A 20,482-nucleotide genomic window follows, 5' to 3' on the forward strand; every position below is an offset into this window, starting at 1 on the left:
TCCTGGATCGACAATGGGCCGTGTTCTGTTCGGAGGAGATCATCACTAGTGTCCTTGTTTGTCACGGTTCCTGGATCGACACTGGGCTGTGTTTCTATTCAGAGATCATCATCACTAGTGTTCTTGTTTGTCACGGTTCCTGGATCGACACTGGGCCGTGTTCTATTCAGAGGAGATCATCACTAGTGTTCTTGTTTGTCATGGTTCCTGGATCGACACTGGGCCGTGTTCTATTCAGAGGAGATCATCACTAGTGTCCTTGTTTGTCACGGTTCCTGGATCGACACTGGGCCGTGTTCTATTCAGAGGAGATCATCACTAGTGTTCTTTGTTTGTCACGGTTCCTGGATCGACACTATTCGGCCGTGTTCTATTCAGAGGAGATCATCACTAGTGTCCTTGTTTGTCACAGTTCCTGGATCGACACTGGGCTGTGTTCTATTCAGAGGAGATCATCACTAGTGTTCTTGTTTGTCACGGTTCCTGGATCGACACTGGGCTGTGTTCTATTCAGAGATCATCACTAGTGTTCTTGTTTGTCACGGTTCCTGGATCGACACTGGGCCGTGTTCTATTCAGAGGAGATCATCACTAGTGTTCTTGTCTGTCATGGTTCCTGGATCGACACTGGGCTGTGTTCTATTCAGAGATCATCACTAGTGTCCTTGTTTGTCCTGGATTGACACTGGGCCGTGTTCTATTCAGAGGAGATTATCACTAGTGTTCTTGTTTGTCACGGTTCCTGGATCGACACTGGGCCGTGTTCTATTCAGAGGAGATCATCACTAGTGTTCTTGTCTGTCATGGTTCCTGGATCGACACTGGGCTGTGTTCTATTCAGAGATCATCACTAGTGTTCTTGTTTGTCATGGTTCCTGGATCGACACTGGGCCTATGTTCTATTCAGAGGAGATCATCACTAGTGTTCTTGTTTGTCACGGTTCCTGGATCAACACTGGGGCGTGTTCTATTCAGAGATCTAGGTTCATCGACACTGGGCTGTGTTCTATTCAGAGGAGATCATCACTAGTGTTCTTGTTTGTCACCTGGTTCCTGGATCGACACTGGGCTGTGTTCTATTCAGAGGAGATCATCACTAGTGTTCTTGTCTGTCATGGTTCCTGGATCGACACTGGGCTGTGTTCTATTCAGAGAGATCATCACTAGTGTTCTTGTTTGTCACGGGTTCCTGGATCGACACTGGGGCGTGTTCTATTCAGAGGAGATCATCACTAGTGTTCTTGTTTGTCATGGTTCCTGGATCGACACTGGGCCGTGTTCTATTCAGAGGAGATCATCACTAGTGTTCTTGTTTGTCATGGTTCCTGGATCGACACTGGGCTGTGTTCTATTCAGAGATCATCACTAGTGTTCTTGTTTGTCACGGTTCCTGGATCGACACTGGGCTGTGTTCTATTCAGAGGAGATCATCACTAGTGTTCTTGTTTGTCACGGTTCCTGGACAAACTAGTGTTCTTGTTTGTCATGGTTCCTGGATCGACACTGGGCTGTGTTCTATTCAGAGATCATCACTAGTGTTCTTGTTTGTCATGGTTCCTGGATCGACACTGGACTGTGTTCTATTCAGAGGAGATCATCACTAGTGTTCTTGTTTGTCACGGTTCCTGGATCGACACTGGGCTGTGTTCAATTCAGAGGAGATCATCACTAGTGTGCCCTAACTCTTGTAAGACTGTGTTCTCAACAACAGCAGCCTTGGAAAGTAAATGGCTCAAAGGTGAAGTCATTAGGGACACACTTTTGAAGACATAAACATCAGTTTGTAACATCGTGATTGTCACACTTTTTCTCTCTCATCGAGGTGCCCTTGGTAGACATCACTGCGTCGTTTGGGACATAGTCCAGCTCACAACAATATACAGGTGGGGTTTTTTTAAGTTTGCTGAAGCAGAATTGGGATAAAAATAAAGTCCTTGTAATCAGAGAATCTTCTATGTCTTTGTAAAAATATTTATCATAATTAATAAATAAATGGAGACACAAGTTCAACGTTAAATCCAAATTCGTCATTTACGCGAGTCAATGCAATGACGTCTGGTCAATTGAGGACACGTTTCCCGCAAGGCAGACCCATCCCCCACTCTTCCATGTACACTAACAAAGTAAAGATAAGATCAAATCTTCTTCTGAAAATTAATAATAACTACCTATAATAACTGTTTAAGTTAGTAAGATGTATATTTAGTTTAGTGATTGCATTGTATTCTGTTGAAAGTTTTATTCAGTTGTCGATTGTGTGTCAGTTTTCTGACAAAAAAACATAGTTTACTGTATAACAGTAATTTAGAATCTACAATTTAATAAAAATAACCAAGTTAGTGTTTGAACTATATGAACTGTATTAGATTTTAGTATTTTTAAAGTGTGTCAAGTTCCAAAGTTGACAAAAAGTATCATGAAAATAGTCCATGTGAATCTAGTTCTCTATTTTAAGTCTAAAAAAATTCTGTATTATGGACATAAAAAAAGTAAGTTATTGACTTAAAATTTCCAATATACTGTAACTCAGAACACTATGAAATCACGTGCCCTAAACTAACAGTATTGGTGATTTACAAAATAATTTTTTATGTTTCTGTAATAGTTGTGTTAGCTCTTTAGTCCCAATAAAATATTATTGTTGTTGTTATCCATTAATTTTCTATAAATTATGCTTTTTTTTTTTTTATTTACTTTTTTACAAGAATGGCAGAAAAAATAGAACTTTATTATTTTTTTATTCAGATGCCCAATTAATTAATAAATTTCTTAAGCAGTGTATGTGCTTTACACATGTATTAGATCACCGTCATAATAAAGAGAATACAAAAAATTGGGCATCTGCATTAAAAACTAAATAAAGCGCTTTGCTATTTTTATTTATTTTGTTTTTCCGTTTACCTTATATTTATTTTCTTTTAATTTTTCCCAGTCATTACAGCACAGCTGGCCTGTGTCACAATGCTGGGAATCCAAAGAGATGAAGACCTCAACTGGATGCAGAGCATCACATTGCTTGTAAAACCGATAAACCAGGGCTTCAAGAGCAATTCATCCGCAAATATAAAGACAAGATATTTCAGTATTTACAACTAAGCAAAATACCAATAATATTAAAGAGGTCATATGATGATTTTTTTAAAGATCATTATTTTGTGTATTTTGTGTAACAGAATATGTTCACATGCTTTAATGTAAAAAACCCACATTATTTTTCAAATACTGTACATTATTGTAGGTCCTCTATGCCCCGCCTCTCTCAAACGCATTGTTTTCTACAAAGTCCCTTCTTCCAACAAGCGCAGTCTGCTCTGATTGGCCAACTGACACAGTGCATTGTGATTGGCCGAACACCGCAAGCACTCGTCGGAAATGTAACACCCCTTTCCATAATCGCGAGCTTCATCTTTCAAAATAAACTGATAAAGACAGTTAATAATGTCCTTAGTTTTACCATCAGTTCAAGCCCGAAAGGGGGAACAGAGTGACAGACGCAGTGATGAAGCTCTTATGTGTTTGCAGTACACAAGCCACGGACGGTTAAGACAGCTGACTCCACTGTGTGACCCTGTCTCTCTCTCTCACACACACACACACACACACACTAAATCTTCATTCTGAGTGACTAAATGATGTCTAATATTAGCCAATGGCTAATAAATTCTCAGACTTTACTCGCCAGTGTGTGACTTGGAGGCTAAGTATAAGTTTAGCACAGATATATTTTCAGTCACAGAACACACTGAGCGCTTCAGAGTTTCACTCTCCATCTGTGATATTTGTGATATTTTTCAGTTCAACTGAATGGATGTGCAACGTACCTGTATTTGACGTACCGTAAACTCTAGTGTGAGGGTGCACAACTCGCCGTCGGTTTGTTTCACACACACGCAGAAAGAGAGAGAGAGAATTGATGCGCTACATGTAACTTATATTCTTTGTTGTATTTTTCTGTCAAAATAACGGCATTCCTTTGGATTTCTTCAGCTTTTAAGAACTGGCGGGTTTTCCAGTAGTGGGTGGAACTAATGCGCAAATGGCTATCTCATTGGCTGGTGCTCACCTATGTGACCCGTCATGGAAACCAGTGACACAAGTCGGCAGCACAACTTTCGAGCGAAATGAGAAAGAAGCGGGGTTTTTTTTTTCAAAATTGGTGATTTTCATTTTTTTGAAGAACCTGTTAGTTGAGATCACAAAGAAGCCTCTCCGTGTTTGAAATAGCAGTATTGGTATATTTAAAAGCATACATTTTGAGGTTGAAATCGGCTTGTTTTTCGGAGATTCTAGCACGCAGTAGGGGCGTGTCATTGTCTATGTGTATTTCCATACTGGATAAGCCGGCTTTTGTTTCTTTTGTAATTGCCCCCGCCCTCCAAGGGAAGTGTGGCTACTTATTATGCAGCGCTCTGTCCGGCTCTAGCTAATATCAAAATTCAATGAAGATGGATGCCGCAAAGATTATCGCAGATGACCTGAACCGTGGCTGTTACACCGAAAATGTTTTGAAGTACAAGCTGGATGCATATGAACAAGTGCTCACTGATTCTGAAGACGATCTGAGTGATGATGAAAGCGGCATAATAAGACTGAATAATATCCCTTATCTACAACTGAGCGAAGATGAAGACGAGGAAGAATGTATCGGACTGGTGTCAGACAGTCAGAGTTGGACTGTAAGATATCAGAGGCTATATCGATAGTAACATCTGATGGGGATAAAGACAGAGAAATGGGGAAAATCCGTAACTTTGACTGTAAATGCTACATGAGGAGAAAAGAGAACTCTCTGCATGGGAGACAGTCCTGAAGCCAGAGGCTTTCTCCAGACATTATGTACAACATACGGCTGGATTCTCTAGCTGCGGAAAAAGAGTGGCAGGACATGCGAATTATTGGACAGTTAGAGGCAAACAGACGCACAGTGCAAACTTCGGAGATGGTTACATCCACAAAGAAGACCCTGACAAAGAGAAAGTGTGCCCGAATGACTTATTTCATTGGAGGCAACGAGATCTGCAAGAATACTTTTCTGTTTTTTATGGGGTGAGTTTCCATAAACATCATAGTTTGTCATTTTGTGTTCATCCTAAGAACATGTACACGTTATCTCATGCGGTCCGATTTTTCCCGTTGTGTCTGTCATTGCTATGCAACCATGCAGCTTTACAGGGGGGAGCTTTACAGGGGGTATGGGTTCTCTAAATTAGATGTAAATGAGCCCTATTGTCACTCCCAGCAGGTGAGAACAGGTGAGAACTGCACAATCTTTAGAGGCCATTTTCTCCCTTTTGAGCTTTTTTTGAGTGCCTACCTTCAAATGGCCACAACTTCTCCAAATATTATCAGATTTCCATGTGTTACACATCGTTGGAAAGCTTGGAGACTAGTTTAGTGGCATTAGTAAGTTTAGCCTCCTACTTAATAGGAATGAGATCATCCTACCATAGGTAAGGAAGATGAAGTGGGATGTGTAAATTTGAATTGTGTTTGTGGTCATCTTCAGCTGCTGGTGACCACAGAGGCAATGGTTGCGAGACCCAAGCCTAGTGGAAGACTGTCACAGTTTGCTGGTTTATGTTACACCATTTTTTATTTTTTTTATTTTAGGTAGAGGGTGTCCATTTTACACTATAACCAGTAGCGACTGAATTCAGTCCAGCTGGAGGGGGTTGGGGTTTGGGGTAGTTCTGTATAGCTTGTGGGGGTTGAAAAATAAAGGTGTGAATCTCTTGCTCTTTCATATGGACAACTGATGAGGGTTTCAAACTTGCAGAGCAGGTTTAGGTAGTGTTTTCATGCCTCGTTGGGTTTGGTTTTTGCAATTTTTGCAACTACATAGGCCTAAAGAGTATTACATAAAATATAATATGTTTTTGTTTTATCGCAGGAGAGATGAGGCGCTTCTGAGAGAGAGAGAGACAAAGAAACTGGTGAAAGAGACTCGCATCTGCCAAAGAGACAAAAACTTTTGTTTTTAATGTAGGCCTATAGCCTATGCTTTGTACTATTTTCAGTTTTAATTGTATGCAGCGATACTGCAGTCGGTTTGGCAATACAAATGTAAAAATATATTGCGACAATAAAAATACATTATGACAACATTTTGTAGACTTTCTGTGATTTACAGTGCACAAACCAGAGGCAACAGTATCTGCAGAAGGGTTGACCATTCTCAAAACATAAAATATAAATTTTATTTCAATTTTCATTTTTGTATTTCAATGGGAAAATCAATGTTAAGGCATCTCTCCATTATGGACCGTTCTGAAAGCAGAATTTATACAAACGCGTATAAAATGCTTTAAAACTTTAACAGAGATGTCTAGCGGGTATTTAATAGGTCTGCCCCCCACGCAAGATTTTTCTAGTTACTAGTACTCATTCATTTAAGTCATTATTCAACTAAAGCCATAATATATTCCGCACTCAACAGTCTAATCAATAATGAGCCTTAATATATTCCGCACTCAAGCACACGCATTAAGTTTGTCACAAAGCACAGGCAGAAGTAGCCTAATAATTGTGAAAAAGGAGACATTTTAATTATTTATTAACCCTCTGGAGTCGATTCACACATATACGCGTGTTGAGCCATTTTCTCCTGATAACCCCGAAAAGAACTTAAATTACACTTTCAGTTTTGATCGTACAGATAAGAGAAATAAATCAGTCGAATATGTAAAGGGTCTACTTTTTTATTTGCATACACACATAATAACAACAAAACTTTGTGCATTTACAAAATAAAGAAAACAAACAAGGTGCGCTGTCTGCAGCCTTGGTCTGCGCTTATCTTCATTTAGAAACGTGTCATTAAAATGAACTGTAACTCAGAAAATACTCAACGAAGAGACATGAGAGACATATCTATAGAAAGCTTGACATGTCTACTTTTAAACTATGCAAGTGCTACCGCAAACAAATATTCTGTGATAAAGTAATCCATATGAAAACAACGCGATGTCCGCGCTTTTGACATTATAATGTACGACCTAATGCGACCACGCTCATGTGCTGAACGCGTTATTGACATTACAATGTACCAGGTGAAGCTCGCGGCTTGTACACGTCCATACAGAAAATAAAGCAGCTAGACTGTTCTTCAAGTTTTTTTTTTTTTTTTTAATTTTACTGTTTGCTTCGTGCTGAGATGAGTAAGACATAATTCACCCCAAGAAGACGTGATGTGGTTGAGGATTTGAGATTTGGATTTCCTCAGAAAAAAGAATGAAGCACTTTATCCAGCAGAGATCATATCAAATCCTGAGGTAATCCTTGAACATGCTTTAATGTTCAAAAAACACATTATTTTTCAAATACTGTACATTATTGTAGGTCCTCTATGCCCCGCCTCTCTCTAACACGTAATTTTCTACAAAGTCCCTCGTTCCGACAAGCGCAGTCTGCTCTGATTGGTCAACTGACCCAGTGCATTGTGATTGGCCGAACACTGCAAGCACTCGTCGGAAATGTAACACCCCTTTCCATAATCGCAAGCTTAATCTTTCAAAATAAATGTAAAGACAGTTAATAATGTGCTTAGTTTTACCATCAGTTCAAGCCCGAAAGAGGAACGGAGTCGCGTGACAGAAGACAGCTGACTGTATCACTGTAATGTGATCCTCTCTCTCTCTCTCTCACACACACACACCCACTGTGTGACCCTGTCTCTCCCTCTCTCTCTCACACTCACACTCACACACACACACTTGGCACATGACGAGCAAAACTCTGCATTTGAACAGTCTATAGCAAATAACTAATAACAAAACATACTTACAGTAGCTGAATCAGAAGCGCCAGATTGTCGTAGCAAAGTCAGAATTACCTCCTCTCCTAGGTTCACGAAACGGTCATCCATAAAATGCGTTGCTGTTCTGTTGTAAGTAATCTTAAAGATTCCTAAATGCACCTACTTTCGGAAGGCCAAAAAAGTGCTTTTGCTTTCGCCTAGATACACATAGCATCTCCCTTACATGGCGTGACATAGAGATGTTGGAGCGTGTTAGAACGAGCTGACAAAAAACAAATAATACCGAAAAATAAAATATAGATCATCGAGCGTGTTTGAACGAGATGTTTTAGGAGGGCGTGGCAGAGTCTTAACTTTTATAAAGAATATCTCTTTGGAGTTGAGACTTTAGTCTTTGCAACTTTACAGATCTTCTTTAACATAATGCTTGTAACACTCCAAAGAGAAAGGAAAATGTAATTGAAGCAGAACACAGAAGATTAATTGTCTACAAAGGCTGTTGTAATATTTACGTGTTTTTTCAGGTCATGGAGTGTTTGGGGATTTTGTTGTTGTAAATAATATATAAATGAAACATAAAACAGAAGAAAAACACAAAATAGACATCCATCAAAATACAGTCTTTATCTTTGACTTTACCTGACAAAGCAAGGTTTGACAAAATTGGATCTTTAAGACTGTGACTATTTTTTTTAACTTAAATGTAAAGTAACCAAAAAATCCATTCTTGATGTAGATGCACTGTACGGTTACGGGCGTCCTGAGTTTGAATCCCTGCTCATGGACCTTTCCCAATCTTGCCCCCTCTCTCTTTCCCACTTCCCTTCCTGTGCTATACAGTAGGGAAGTATGTAATTTCTGATGTAGCCAAACTGTAAACTTTACCAAAAGTACATAACCGTCCTATAAGTAATGGCTTTAACTAATATTTGTGTCATCTTTATTATAGTCTTCATTTATGGTTGATGATGTTATGACAGCTGTAGAGAAATGCTCTGGTCCTGTAGAAGCTACACACCTCACTGATGAGGTATGTGTACATTTTGTTATTTAATTAGTTAGTTAGTTAGTCAGTTAGTTAGTTTCACTTCAACTGGACAAAATAAACAATAACCCTGAAGGTCGCAGTACTCCACAATTATTACTCTCTCTTTCTCTCTGGCTGCATTCACACAAAAAATGGATAGACACCTGGACATACAACACTAAATGTAACACTAAAATCGTTTTTTTTTTACTCCTATGTGACACAGATTGTATATTGTTTCACACATGTAAACACAAAAATCCATTCGAGATCTGATTTTTCGCAACCGTCCTGGGACATTTCCAAATGTGGTTTTAGATTGGATACATACAGTATCTGATATCTGGGCATCTGACCTGCATCTAAACACATAAATCTGATTCCCATTGAAAATAATAATTTTCAGCAAGATGATCATGTCGTTGATTTTTAATTAAACTCTCAGCTTCACTGCACAGACAAGTAATTCACACACACAAACTCTTTCTCAAATTCATTCAAATAAATTAAATCTTACCACACTATTTTATTTCCCTTCAGAATTCTAGATCTAACAACTCGCAGATAAAATAACTGTTAAATGTGTTCTTTAGTTTTATTCCGCAATAGTTGTCTTACACACACACACACACACACACACACTATAATAGAGGGAATGCTTTGGAATTGCAGATTCATTACATTTTGTTTTAAATGTTGTATTTCTGGGTTTTCTGCCTCTAGAGAAAGTTACAGTGGACAGTGAATTAGAGGAGTCTAATAATTCCAGTACGAAAGCTAACAATTACACTGTCAAATTGTTACAGATCATATTTATTCTAATGTATGTATCCATTTATTTTTAGCAAATACTACTTAAATTAGGCTGTTTTGGGGGGTGGTAAATTACTTGGAATTATTTGTGATTCATCTCTGGATCCTTTTTATGACTTTTTACTCTCTTGAGTGCTTGCACAACTACTTCTGCATGCAGCAATTCTAGTTTAACTTCTAGCAGCCATACAAACAGAGAGATATTCCTATGGTTTTGTTGGCAAATCTGTTTCCTGTTTTCTTACACATAATACGTTCATCTTAAAGACAGAGAAGCAGCAGTGTAACTATGGTTTTGTTGGCAAATCTGTTTCCTGTTTGCTTCCACTGCATACGTGCAGCTTAAAAAAGCCAAAAATAGTGACATGTACTTGGTTTATATGGTATCTTTATCCTCCATGAGTTGAAAGGTTATAGTAAAAAAAAAGATTTGTCACTTGTCAGCTTTATGCAAAGATTTGTCAAAGATCAGACCGGCTTCATTTTGTTTTCAGAGTCCAGTAAATATTGTCACTGCAGCACACTGTATGTGAAGATGACCATGATCATTTCATCACAACTTCTCTATACAGCTGGGTTTGTCAACCATAACTCCTTCCAGGACAGCCAGAAACCTAGGAGTTGAGATAGATCATCAGTTAAGCTTCACAGACCATATTGCTACAATGACCCGGTCCCGCAGATTTGCCTTATACAACATTAGGAAGATTAGACCCTTCCTGTCAGAGCAAGCCACCCAACTTCTTGTCCAAGCTCTTGTTCTCTCCAGACTAATCTATTGCAATGCTCTCCTGGCGGGCCTTCCTGCATGTACTATCAAGCCTCTGCAACTGATCCAGAATGCAGCAGCGAGGGTTGTCTTCAACGAGCCAAAAACAGCTCACGTTACTCCTCTCCTCATCAGGTTACACTGGCTACCAGTAGCCACTCGCATCAAATTCAAGGTACTGATGCTTGCCTACAAGACGACCACTGGCACGGCACCAACATACCTAAGCTCATTAGTACAATCTTATGCACCCTCCAGAAGTTTGCGCTCAGCAAGTGAACGACGCCTTGCATCTTTTTCCCAAAGAGGTTCAAAATCACTCTCACTGACTTTTTCCTGGACTGCACCCAGCTGGTGGAATGACCTCCCGATCTCAATTCGAACAGCTGAGTCTTTACTCATTTTCAAAAAACATCTAAAGACTTATCTTTTTTTCGCCTGCACTTAACCAACTAATACTAGTACTTACCTTTTCTTTTCTTGTCTATCATATTCTTAAAAAAAAAAAAAAAGTGTTCTGTACTAGACTGAGACTTGTCATAGCACTTGTATACCGTTGTTGTTCTCTTGTTGATCTGATTGCTTCTATTGTTCTCATTTGTAAGTCGCTTTGGATAAAAGCGTCTGCTAAATGATTAAATGTAAATGTAAATGTAAAATGTCTTTGTACAGACCTTCAGTAGTGTGATTTAAGCCTTGTTTAACATTGTTAATGCAGAATCAAAGTTCAAGCTGCAGTGCAGCGCGAGCTCACTAGAGCAGAAGTTTTTAACTGATGAGTCTCAGTCACGCAACACTAAACAGCGATGTGAGATCCAGTGTAAAGAGCTTGAATTCAGCAAAGAACACAAATGACTCGCTGATTTAAACTAGTTTATAGCCAGATGAAACAGCGCTGACAGACAGCAGAAACACTGTGAGCAGTGATACAGTCAGAAGTAAGTAATTTTAATTAATAAACCACATTTACATACAGCGCAAAACTGACCAAAGTGCTGTACAATGAATAACTAAAAAGACAATAAAAATAAAAACACATAGAATCAGTAATCATAATTATATAAAACATGAATAAAAATAGAACCTTCAATATCAGGACACACAAGACAGAGATACAGAAAACAAACAGGAGTACCAGGTTAGGGAACAAGGAAGGCCAAGGAAGTGGGAAATCATTCTGAGCTGGTAGAAACTATTTTTAACAACAGAACTAATCTGTTTGTCAAGGCAGAGTTCTGAGTCAAGAATGACACCCAAATTTCTGGCATAAGGTTACCACAGTGCATCTTGCCTTGGGAGAGCCAAAAATAATCACTTCTGTCTCGTCACTGTTTAACTGGAGAAAGTTGTTAACCATCCAAGTTTTGATGTCTTCGAGACAGGCCAGAAGAGATTGTATGGAATCCCTAGATTTTAGAGGTAAGTACAACTGTGAATCATCCGCATAGAGATAAAAAGAGATGTTGTGCTTCCTTATAATGTCACCCAGTGGGAGCATATACAGGCTAAAAAGCATAGGACCCAAGATGGACCCCTGAGGGACCCCATATGAAACTGAAGAAGAGGATGAGGAGAACTTGCCAATAGATAATGAGAAAGTCCTATCATTGAGACAGGAACAGAACCAAAGTAATGTGGTCTCCCTAATGCCCACCTGCTGATCAAGGCGAGTAAGGAGGATATTGTGATCGACGGTGTCGAAGGCGGCACTAATATCCAATAATATCAGGATGCCATTATCATCTGAATCTAGTGTAAGGAGAAGATCATTGGTTACTTTGAGCAGAGTGGTTTCAGTACTATGAAGTGATCTAAAACCTGACTGAAGAGGTTCTAGTATATTGTAAGTGGTCAAAAAAGGGAGCAGCAGTGACAGAACAGCTTTTCCCAAAACTTTAGAAATAAAAGGAAGCTTAGAAATGGGATGCTAGTTATTTAGGCATTTAACATCGAGATCATGTTTTTTGAGCAGGGGTTGGACAACCGCATGCTTAAAACATGTAGGGACAGTGCCGGATGCAAGACATAAATTTAAGATGACCTGAATGGAGGGGCCGACTACATCAAAAACATCCTTTATAATAGAAGAGGGGATAGAATCATAAGATGAAGTAGTAGGTTTCATATGTGATACTAAATTCCCCAATTCAGTGAGATAGATGGGCTGAAATTGGTTAAAAGTAGCCAGTACCCCTGAGCAACCAGGCAGAGAAGCAGATGAGGTGGGGATAAACACTGATCTAAAGTTCTCAATTTTATTAGTAAAAAACTTAAGAAATTTCTCACAGGTATCAGTAGATACATCAACAACTGGGGAATTTAAGGGGTTGATAACAGAGTTTATCGTGCTAAAAAAAAATTTGGTCTGTTTGAGTGTTTACTGATCAAATCAGAGAGGTGCTTTGCTCTAGCTATTTTTGCTGCTGCCTGAAAAGAAGCTAATGCATTTAAAAATTTGAAAAGAAACATTGAGATGATCCTTTTTCCATTTCCTTTCAGCTTTACGACAGGTCTGCCTAAAAGAGCGCGTATCCTCATCTAACCAGTAATGAGATTTTAATTTGGAGCGAGTGTATGTGAAAGGTGCTACAGAGTCAAGTATGGAAGAACAAGATGAGTGAAAAAGGGTAACTAATTCATCCGGACTAGAGGAGAACAATGCCGCTGTTGCAATAATAGATGCAACATTTCCACTCAAAAAACTATCAGAAAACTGAGTTGCAGTAAGAGAATGTATCTGGCATGAGTAATGATCCTGAACTCTGACAGTTTGCAGGGGGCTGAAAAGGGTGATGTCAAATGTAATGGGCTTATGATCAGAGAAAGTGGCCTCCTCAATCACAATATTATCAACATTAAAACCATACGATAAAATTAAATCAAGTGTATGTCCCAGTTTATGAGTAGCTTTATCTATATGTTGCATAAGGCCAAAGGCATCTATTACACCACAGAATTCCTATAGATCAGTACACAAACCAATGGTGACATAACAGATTCTACAATTACACATTGCAGTTTGAAGGTGGAAAAACTCCCTGCAAACAGTGTCCGTAATTTAAAATTGTTCCTAAAAACAATAGCCACACCGCCTCCTCTTCCAACGCACCTCGGCGTGCTAATAAATGAACAATTAGTTGGGCAAAGTTCACTAAAAACAGATGACTGGCCAACTCCAGCGCTAATCCATGTCTCGGTTAAAAACAGAAAATCCAGATTGTGACGAGAAAAAAAGTCATTCAAAATGAAAGTCTTGTTAGGCACTGACCTGCTATTGACCAGGGCCACTTTTGCATTTGAATAAACCGCAGCCTGGGATCAGCGAGAGTATTCCAAAGAGCAGATGTTCAGTGAGTTTACCCCACCGCTAAGGACACGCAATCTAGGTTGAGCAGGGCTAACAGGCATTTGGGGTCGATGCAGGGTAATGTGTACATGGCTCGACATTCGTGGGATTTGAGGTACTCTTGCCAAGTAGAGATTTTTCCAACCTAGAATGTCTTCAGAAAGCTGGCAGGGACCAAATTGTGCAGGAGAAGCACTCGCTCCTCTCCTGATCTTCACCCGGACGCCTCCACGTTTGCCTCGGCGCTTCCAACTCTTCCTCCGGTTAGAGATACAGCATGGTAACTGAATGACGCACTTAGCGATGTGGTAAATAAATGGAGGGTGACATCCGTCATAAAAAACAGGGGTCACCAGTGCGTTTCTGAGATCCAGATCCAGAGATAATGATATTTCCCCTCCGTTTTAAATTCTTATTATGCAATGATAGGATACATTTTTGTGAATTTTTCAAATAAAAGACCAAAAGGATTAACAATGCAGGGTAGGTATGCATTAAAATGGCACAAATATTCGTTGTTTGTCATGGTGGATCGATTTGATCAAAAATAGTGACAACACAAACAAACATAGAAGTTGACTGAGCTGGCGGAGCTGACGGCAAGCCGACCAACACACTGGCGCCATCTTGAAAGCTCCTCAAAGCTTTCTCTTACTCCTTGAATAAGACTTTTCCATCTACAAATCGCCATCATTTACCATGGATTTACTGTAGTAACACTAACGGCACCATGGTATTGTGGCAGAAATGTGGGATATTCATATAGAATTTGATTATATTATTAATATAGACATTAATTAATTGTATTAAAGGAGTAGTGGAATATAATTACAGTATTTTTTGTGATTTAAGCTATAACGACCATTTTTTAATACTACTGTTTTTCATACAAATACCTAGAAACCATATAGTAAAATTTTTACCATGGTTACTGAGGTGCTATATGTGTGATTCTAACTATGGTTATTATGATCTTAATGTATGCTGCGATGACCAGGGGTTAATTTTAATAAAACTCAAACAGTCAGATTAACTAAATTTCACCACATAAAATGAAGTTGTTACAATTTTTACAGATGTTCCTGTTTTTAAAGAACATAAACTTACATCTGCATCCAAACTCAAGCTACTATTAATATTAAATATTATTAATATTATTAATATTGCAGCCTGAACTGCAAACTGTGCTGAAGATGCATGTCAAAGACAAGAACACAAACCTGCTTCATGATTTATATCACTCATTTCAACATGCAGAGACTAAAAAAAATTAGGAAAATTTGTTGAAAAGTGTAAAGAATTTAGAAACGTGAAGTGTTTGTCATGTTCTGACCATGAAGAGTAGTTTAAACGAGTTAACGGTCTGGTGTCTACAACTTTCACTTAGGAGCAAAAAATCTGCCTTTAAACTTGAAAGAAATAAAGATTTGAAATTCATTGTGATAATTATCAAATGAACAATTTAAGCGTGATACATTTTTAGGCCATATTGCCTAGCCCTAATACATCTCATCAATTTAAAAATGTTTTATTTGTGAACTGATGTTCAGCTGTTCTTTTAATAGTCAACTTTTGTTCATTCATCAACCATCAAAGCTCAGTAAAAACTGGTCAAAGACATGAAGATGTACCTTCAGTTTCACCGAGCTGATTGCTCACTTAAAGATCATGTTTTCAAGCCATTTAAGTTTGATTTTGACCTGACATAAAGTGGTGATTTCTAAATGGGTGAGCTGTTTGTATACTTAAGATTTATTTTTGACGTTCTTGTCTTTATTTAAATATGAAAGTATAGTGGTGACAGGAAGTAGCATGGGAGAGAGGGGGGGGGGTTCAGGAAAGGTCCTCCTTTATATCTTATGATCCTTCAACAGCAACAAAAATGGCATTGACTGACAGTAGTTCTGTAACTATAAGACTGCTGCTTGCTGATATGAGGATGCTGATCTTCTACAGAGAAACGTGTGTTTGGTGAGTCTTACTGAGTTTCTATCCTTGGCTATTTAACTTAACTAAGTGTTTACACAGGCTTTCAAGAGTTATTCAAACTAGTACACCCAAACAACACATTCATTAAAAAACACTAATTAAATAGAATACAATATTTATGTCATGAAGGGTTTATGCATTTTTCTTTTACACTCAAACTAGTGTTTCCTTTGAACACAGGCGTGAAAGAGTTTTAGTTATTTGTTGACTTGCTAACCTACTAATGTAATGAGTTTTGAGAAATGGTTTAGATTACAGATGACATGTTTGTCACGTTTTTTAAAAAAAATGCTTTTTACAAGCAATGTTAACTTTGTATTAAATAGAACATCTATGGAATCTTTAAATAATGGAGCATTCTGACAGGTGACCCCCACAGGGCATAAAAACAAGTATGTGTGTGTGTGTGAGAGAGAGTGTGTATGTGTGTGTGTGTGAGAGAGAGAGAGAGAGAGAGAGAGCGAAAGAGAGAGTGTTTAGACATACATTTCTGTAGTCCTGCTGTAATCCTGGATTCTCCTGCATGATCCACACTAGAAAACACACACAGAGTCACATTCAGTCAGTGAACAAATTGCTGTTGCTATGCTGTTACAATACAAGGTACTCAGGGTGGTTGCTAGGAAGTTGCTGTGTGGTTGCTAAGGTACGTGATGTGGTTGCTTGGTGGCTGATAATGTGTTTATGGTGGTTTCTATGGTGTTGCTATGTAGTTGCTAAAGTACTCAGGGTGGTTTTTAGGGTGTTGCTATGCAGTTGCAAGGGTACTCAGGGTGATTGCTAGGGAGTTGCTATGTAGGCACTTGGGTGGTTGCTATGCAGTTGATAACATGTTCTGGTTGGTTGCTATGTGATTGCCAAGGTACACAGCATGGTTGCTAGGGTGTTGCAGTGCAGTTGCTAGAGTACATGAGGTGGTTGCTAGTAGGGCTATGTATCACCAGTAAAGTCATGATATGATATGATATGAACAGCTGTTTATTAAACACTGCATACTGTAGGATCACTGCTGACTGTAGGTGGAGCAGACAGTCGATCTCTGCATTATGAAGGGCCTCCAGAACTGTATAACAATATCAGTAATGGTGTAGGTTTCACTCTAAAACAGGTAAAACATAACCATTGTTTGCATCCTGTTTTCAAGCCCATAAATAATAATGTACTCATTCTAATATATTTATATTGTAATGTCCTCATTCTCAGTTGGATGTAAAAAAGCCAAAAACTGATGAGTGGGGTGAGTGGTAGCTCATTATCATTTAAATAAACAGCTCACTGTGAACAGAGATGTTTGTGACAAGGTAAAAGGGTGCACACAAAAAAAATAAAAAAATAAAATAAAAATGGAAGAGTGGATCGGGGTGAGCAGTAACTCATTATCATTTAAAGAAACACGTCTCGCTGTGTAGAAATTTAAACAAAATAAGTTAAAAAGTATGTAGTACTAAACAACCATAAAGGAATTTTAACCAAAGTATTTTATTATCTAACTAGTAATCTGAAACATAAGTTAAGATTTTGAAAAATATATATCCTATGTCCCCTTTAAATTTAGGGCTTTTTTGTTTTTTCATTTACAATTTGTCAATATTTGCAACATAAGTTAAAATTTTGAATATGTTTGTTTCTACCTTTTATAGAAGCTGTAGGGAGGAGGCAGCTATTTTTATTGTGTTTTCACGGTTTTGTGGCCAGTCTGGGGGTGAATTAAAGTACTGTTTTGTTGTTAATTTGTTTTGTCTGAGCAGTTTAGTTAAGATTTTACAAGAAGACTACAAGAAGAAGACTAGTGCTCTTTAATCCTTAATATTGTTGCATCCTCTAAAACCTCCTAGACTCATATAGATATATCCAGAGACACTTAAAAGTTTTAACAATAAAACCTAAAACCTCTTCCTGCTCAACATACTTGATTTTGTTCAGTGAGCAGTTTGGATCCTCCAGTTTTTCAGAGAGCAGCTTGACTCCTGAATCTCCAGGGTGATTGTAGCTTAGATCCAGCTCTCTCAAGCATGAGGGGTGTGAAGTCAGAGCTGAAGACACATAACAACATCCCTCCTCTGTCACCATACAGCCTGACATCCTACAAAACATACAGCAACAGTCCACATCACATTAGTTTGTTTGTTCTGTATATCACATTATGTGTTGTATCCTTTTTGTATTGAACTGATTATTCAATAAAAAGTATTGTGCAAATCTTTTGTCAATCTGATCTTGTCAGTCGGGTCAAATATAAAAAATTCAAATAGAAAGATTTGGTACTGAAAATCTGATTATTACATTTTAAAGAGGAGGCAGAAGCATATATTTTAAAGATGACAGAGCAATGCACTGAGGAGGTAGAAGCATAAAAATATATGCTATTTACAGAAGCCTCATTCATACTAATGTGCTCATATGAGGACATCCTGAGACCTCAGCATTAGTTCTCAGTCATTTTACTGGTCAGGCTGGTTCAAGCATCTCTTCTGACTGCATATTAATATTAATTTTGAATTCCTGGATAATGATTTGATGTCATTTTTGTTCTTAACTCCATCTGTGAGAGTGACATATTTACTCATCTTCTAATAGGGTATTTTCATACCTAGTTTGTTTGAGCCCTCCAAAGCTCTCAGAGTGGTTTATCTGTGATTTTAGACCACCACCCATGTAAAGTGATCCTAAAACTAACCTTACTTGGGGCCCATTTTATTTTTTTCCAAATTCATTTTTTTCCATTTAAATTTTTCTAGACTCTGTTTTAATGGTTAAATTAATAAATATTAATCAAAAAAACAAATTTAATTAATTGAAATCACGAAACACAATTTAACAGCAATTTATTAAAAGTTTAACAAAAATAAAAAAAATTAAGGCCCTATGAAATGTTTTATTTTTCTCAAATTCTGTGTGTTTTCCATTAATTTTCTGGATTCCATTTTAATGGTTTAATTAAATATTAATAATCAAAACCATCTCTAATTAACTGATTTACAAAACTATTTTATTATTATTTAATTAATTTATTTTTATTTTATTATGCTGTTCTGGATTTTATTTATTTATTTTTTTCAGAAATACTGTGTTGCGTATCTACATTTGTCTGGTAAATAAAATCTGTTTGTATATGATATGACAATATTTTTTTTTCAAATGAAACAGTAAGATTCTCATGAAGTGACACTCAGAGCAGATGAAACACGCATCTGCTGCTTTCATTCACACAGAGACACTGCTTCAGTATGTGTGTAATAAACAAAACAATAAAATAAACAGCCTCAACTCACACATACACACAATGTGTCTGCACCTTTCATTCATGCAGAGCATGCAGGATTCATATTTAAATGGTATTTTGTTGTTTAATATTCATAGACACTACTTTGTTGTAATTTATTCATCCAAAATTTGGCAAATTCTGTGACATTCCGCATTATATTATTAATGTGCATGCATGAGAGGGAGGTGCCCTTGCAATCATTTGAATTTCTTGCTGATAATAAAATAACTTAAAATTTGGGTGTCTCACATACATGAGATAAATATCTACAGAAAGCTTGAAATGTCTACTTTTAAATGAATCATTTCGAAACGAAAGCATTATGTAATCTGTGAAGGTTGCATTTCTCTTTAAAGTTTTTAAAGCATTTTATACGCGTTTGCATAAATTCTGCTTTCAGAACGGTCCGTAATGGAGAGATGACTCATCCTTAACACTGATTTTTCCTCTGAAACACAAATCGATAATTGAAATAAAGTTGATATTTTATGTTTTAAGAATGGTCAACCCTTCTCCATTCTGCAGATATTGATGCTCCTGGTTTGTGCATTGTAAATCACAGAAAATCTACAAAATATGTTGTCTCCCAAACACTCAGGTCTGTTTTGTCTGTAAAGCATGTGTATTTCCCAAATCTGAAATATCCTATAAAACACGTTCACAGTGGGACACTTTTCTGATGTCATTATAAGTGTTTAAACTACCAAATATATTTTATTATACTGTATATCCACCAAACATGTGCTATGTGAGTTTTCCTTGTTTCCTGTGTTATAATGAACTTCTCTGGATTGATATACTGCTTGTCTCCCTCCATTCCTTGCTCCGCGCTCCACTTAGTAATGCACCCTGTGACAGAATACCTGGCCCAAAACAGTAAGCAGCACACCCTCTCCCTGTTTATTTTCCATTTTTTGAGAAGTTTTGTTTAGTTTTTTTCCTGCTCGTTCCGCCGCACAGAAATGCATGAACGGCTGATGTTCATTTCCATGGCTCAGGCGAGCCCCAACCCCATCGTGTTTGTGCCGCTCGTCCTCACCAGCTCCCTCGAGGGGGTAACCCTAGAGACACTGTTCTGGATCGGGATGACGTACCATCGCCCCGTGGAGGCTGCCATCCCATCCTCACCCAACCAAACCACACCATAATTTAACAAGCCAAACCAACTCTGATTCCGATCCAGGACCCATCAGACAGCAGTTCCCAAGTCCTGTCAGCCATCCGTGGCTTACCCACACCCGTAATATGGCAAGCCGAACGAACATCAATGTGTTGAGCCTGCCAGCCCCAACGCACCCTCCAGTGCCCACTCCTTGTAAGCACCTTCCAGAACCCGTTCCTTGTAAGTGCCTTAAGGAGCACACTCCAGTGCCTGTGCCTCATAAGCGCCTTCCAGAGCCCCCTCTAGTGCCCGCTCCTTGAAAGTGCCTTCCAGAGTCTGCTCCAGTGTCGGCTGAGGCCCCAGAGTTTGCTCCAGTGTTGGCCCAGACCATGCCTTTCCTCCCCAATCCAGAAGT

At 38.3% G+C, this 20,482-nt stretch overlaps 1 protein-coding gene across 1 annotated transcript in view; it reads right to left on the minus strand.

Moving 5' to 3' along the window:
* The window catches only part of LOC109046020 (NACHT, LRR and PYD domains-containing protein 3-like), a 435,468-nt gene that overhangs the window by 2,973 nt on the left and 412,013 nt on the right, over positions 1–20,482 (minus strand). Inside the window, exons 7-8 of the mRNA XM_042746145.1 lie at positions 17,610–17,783; positions 16,187–16,233 (exon numbers count right to left, since the gene is read on the minus strand). Coding sequence (XP_042602079.1) covers positions 16,187–16,233; positions 17,610–17,783 — 221 coding nt within the window. The remainder of the gene's footprint in view (positions 1–16,186; positions 16,234–17,609; positions 17,784–20,482) is intronic.

Source organism: Cyprinus carpio, chromosome A4, assembly GCF_018340385.1.
Source record: "Cyprinus carpio isolate SPL01 chromosome A4, ASM1834038v1, whole genome shotgun sequence".
Classification (NCBI taxonomy): domain Eukaryota; kingdom Metazoa; phylum Chordata; class Actinopteri; order Cypriniformes; family Cyprinidae; genus Cyprinus; species Cyprinus carpio.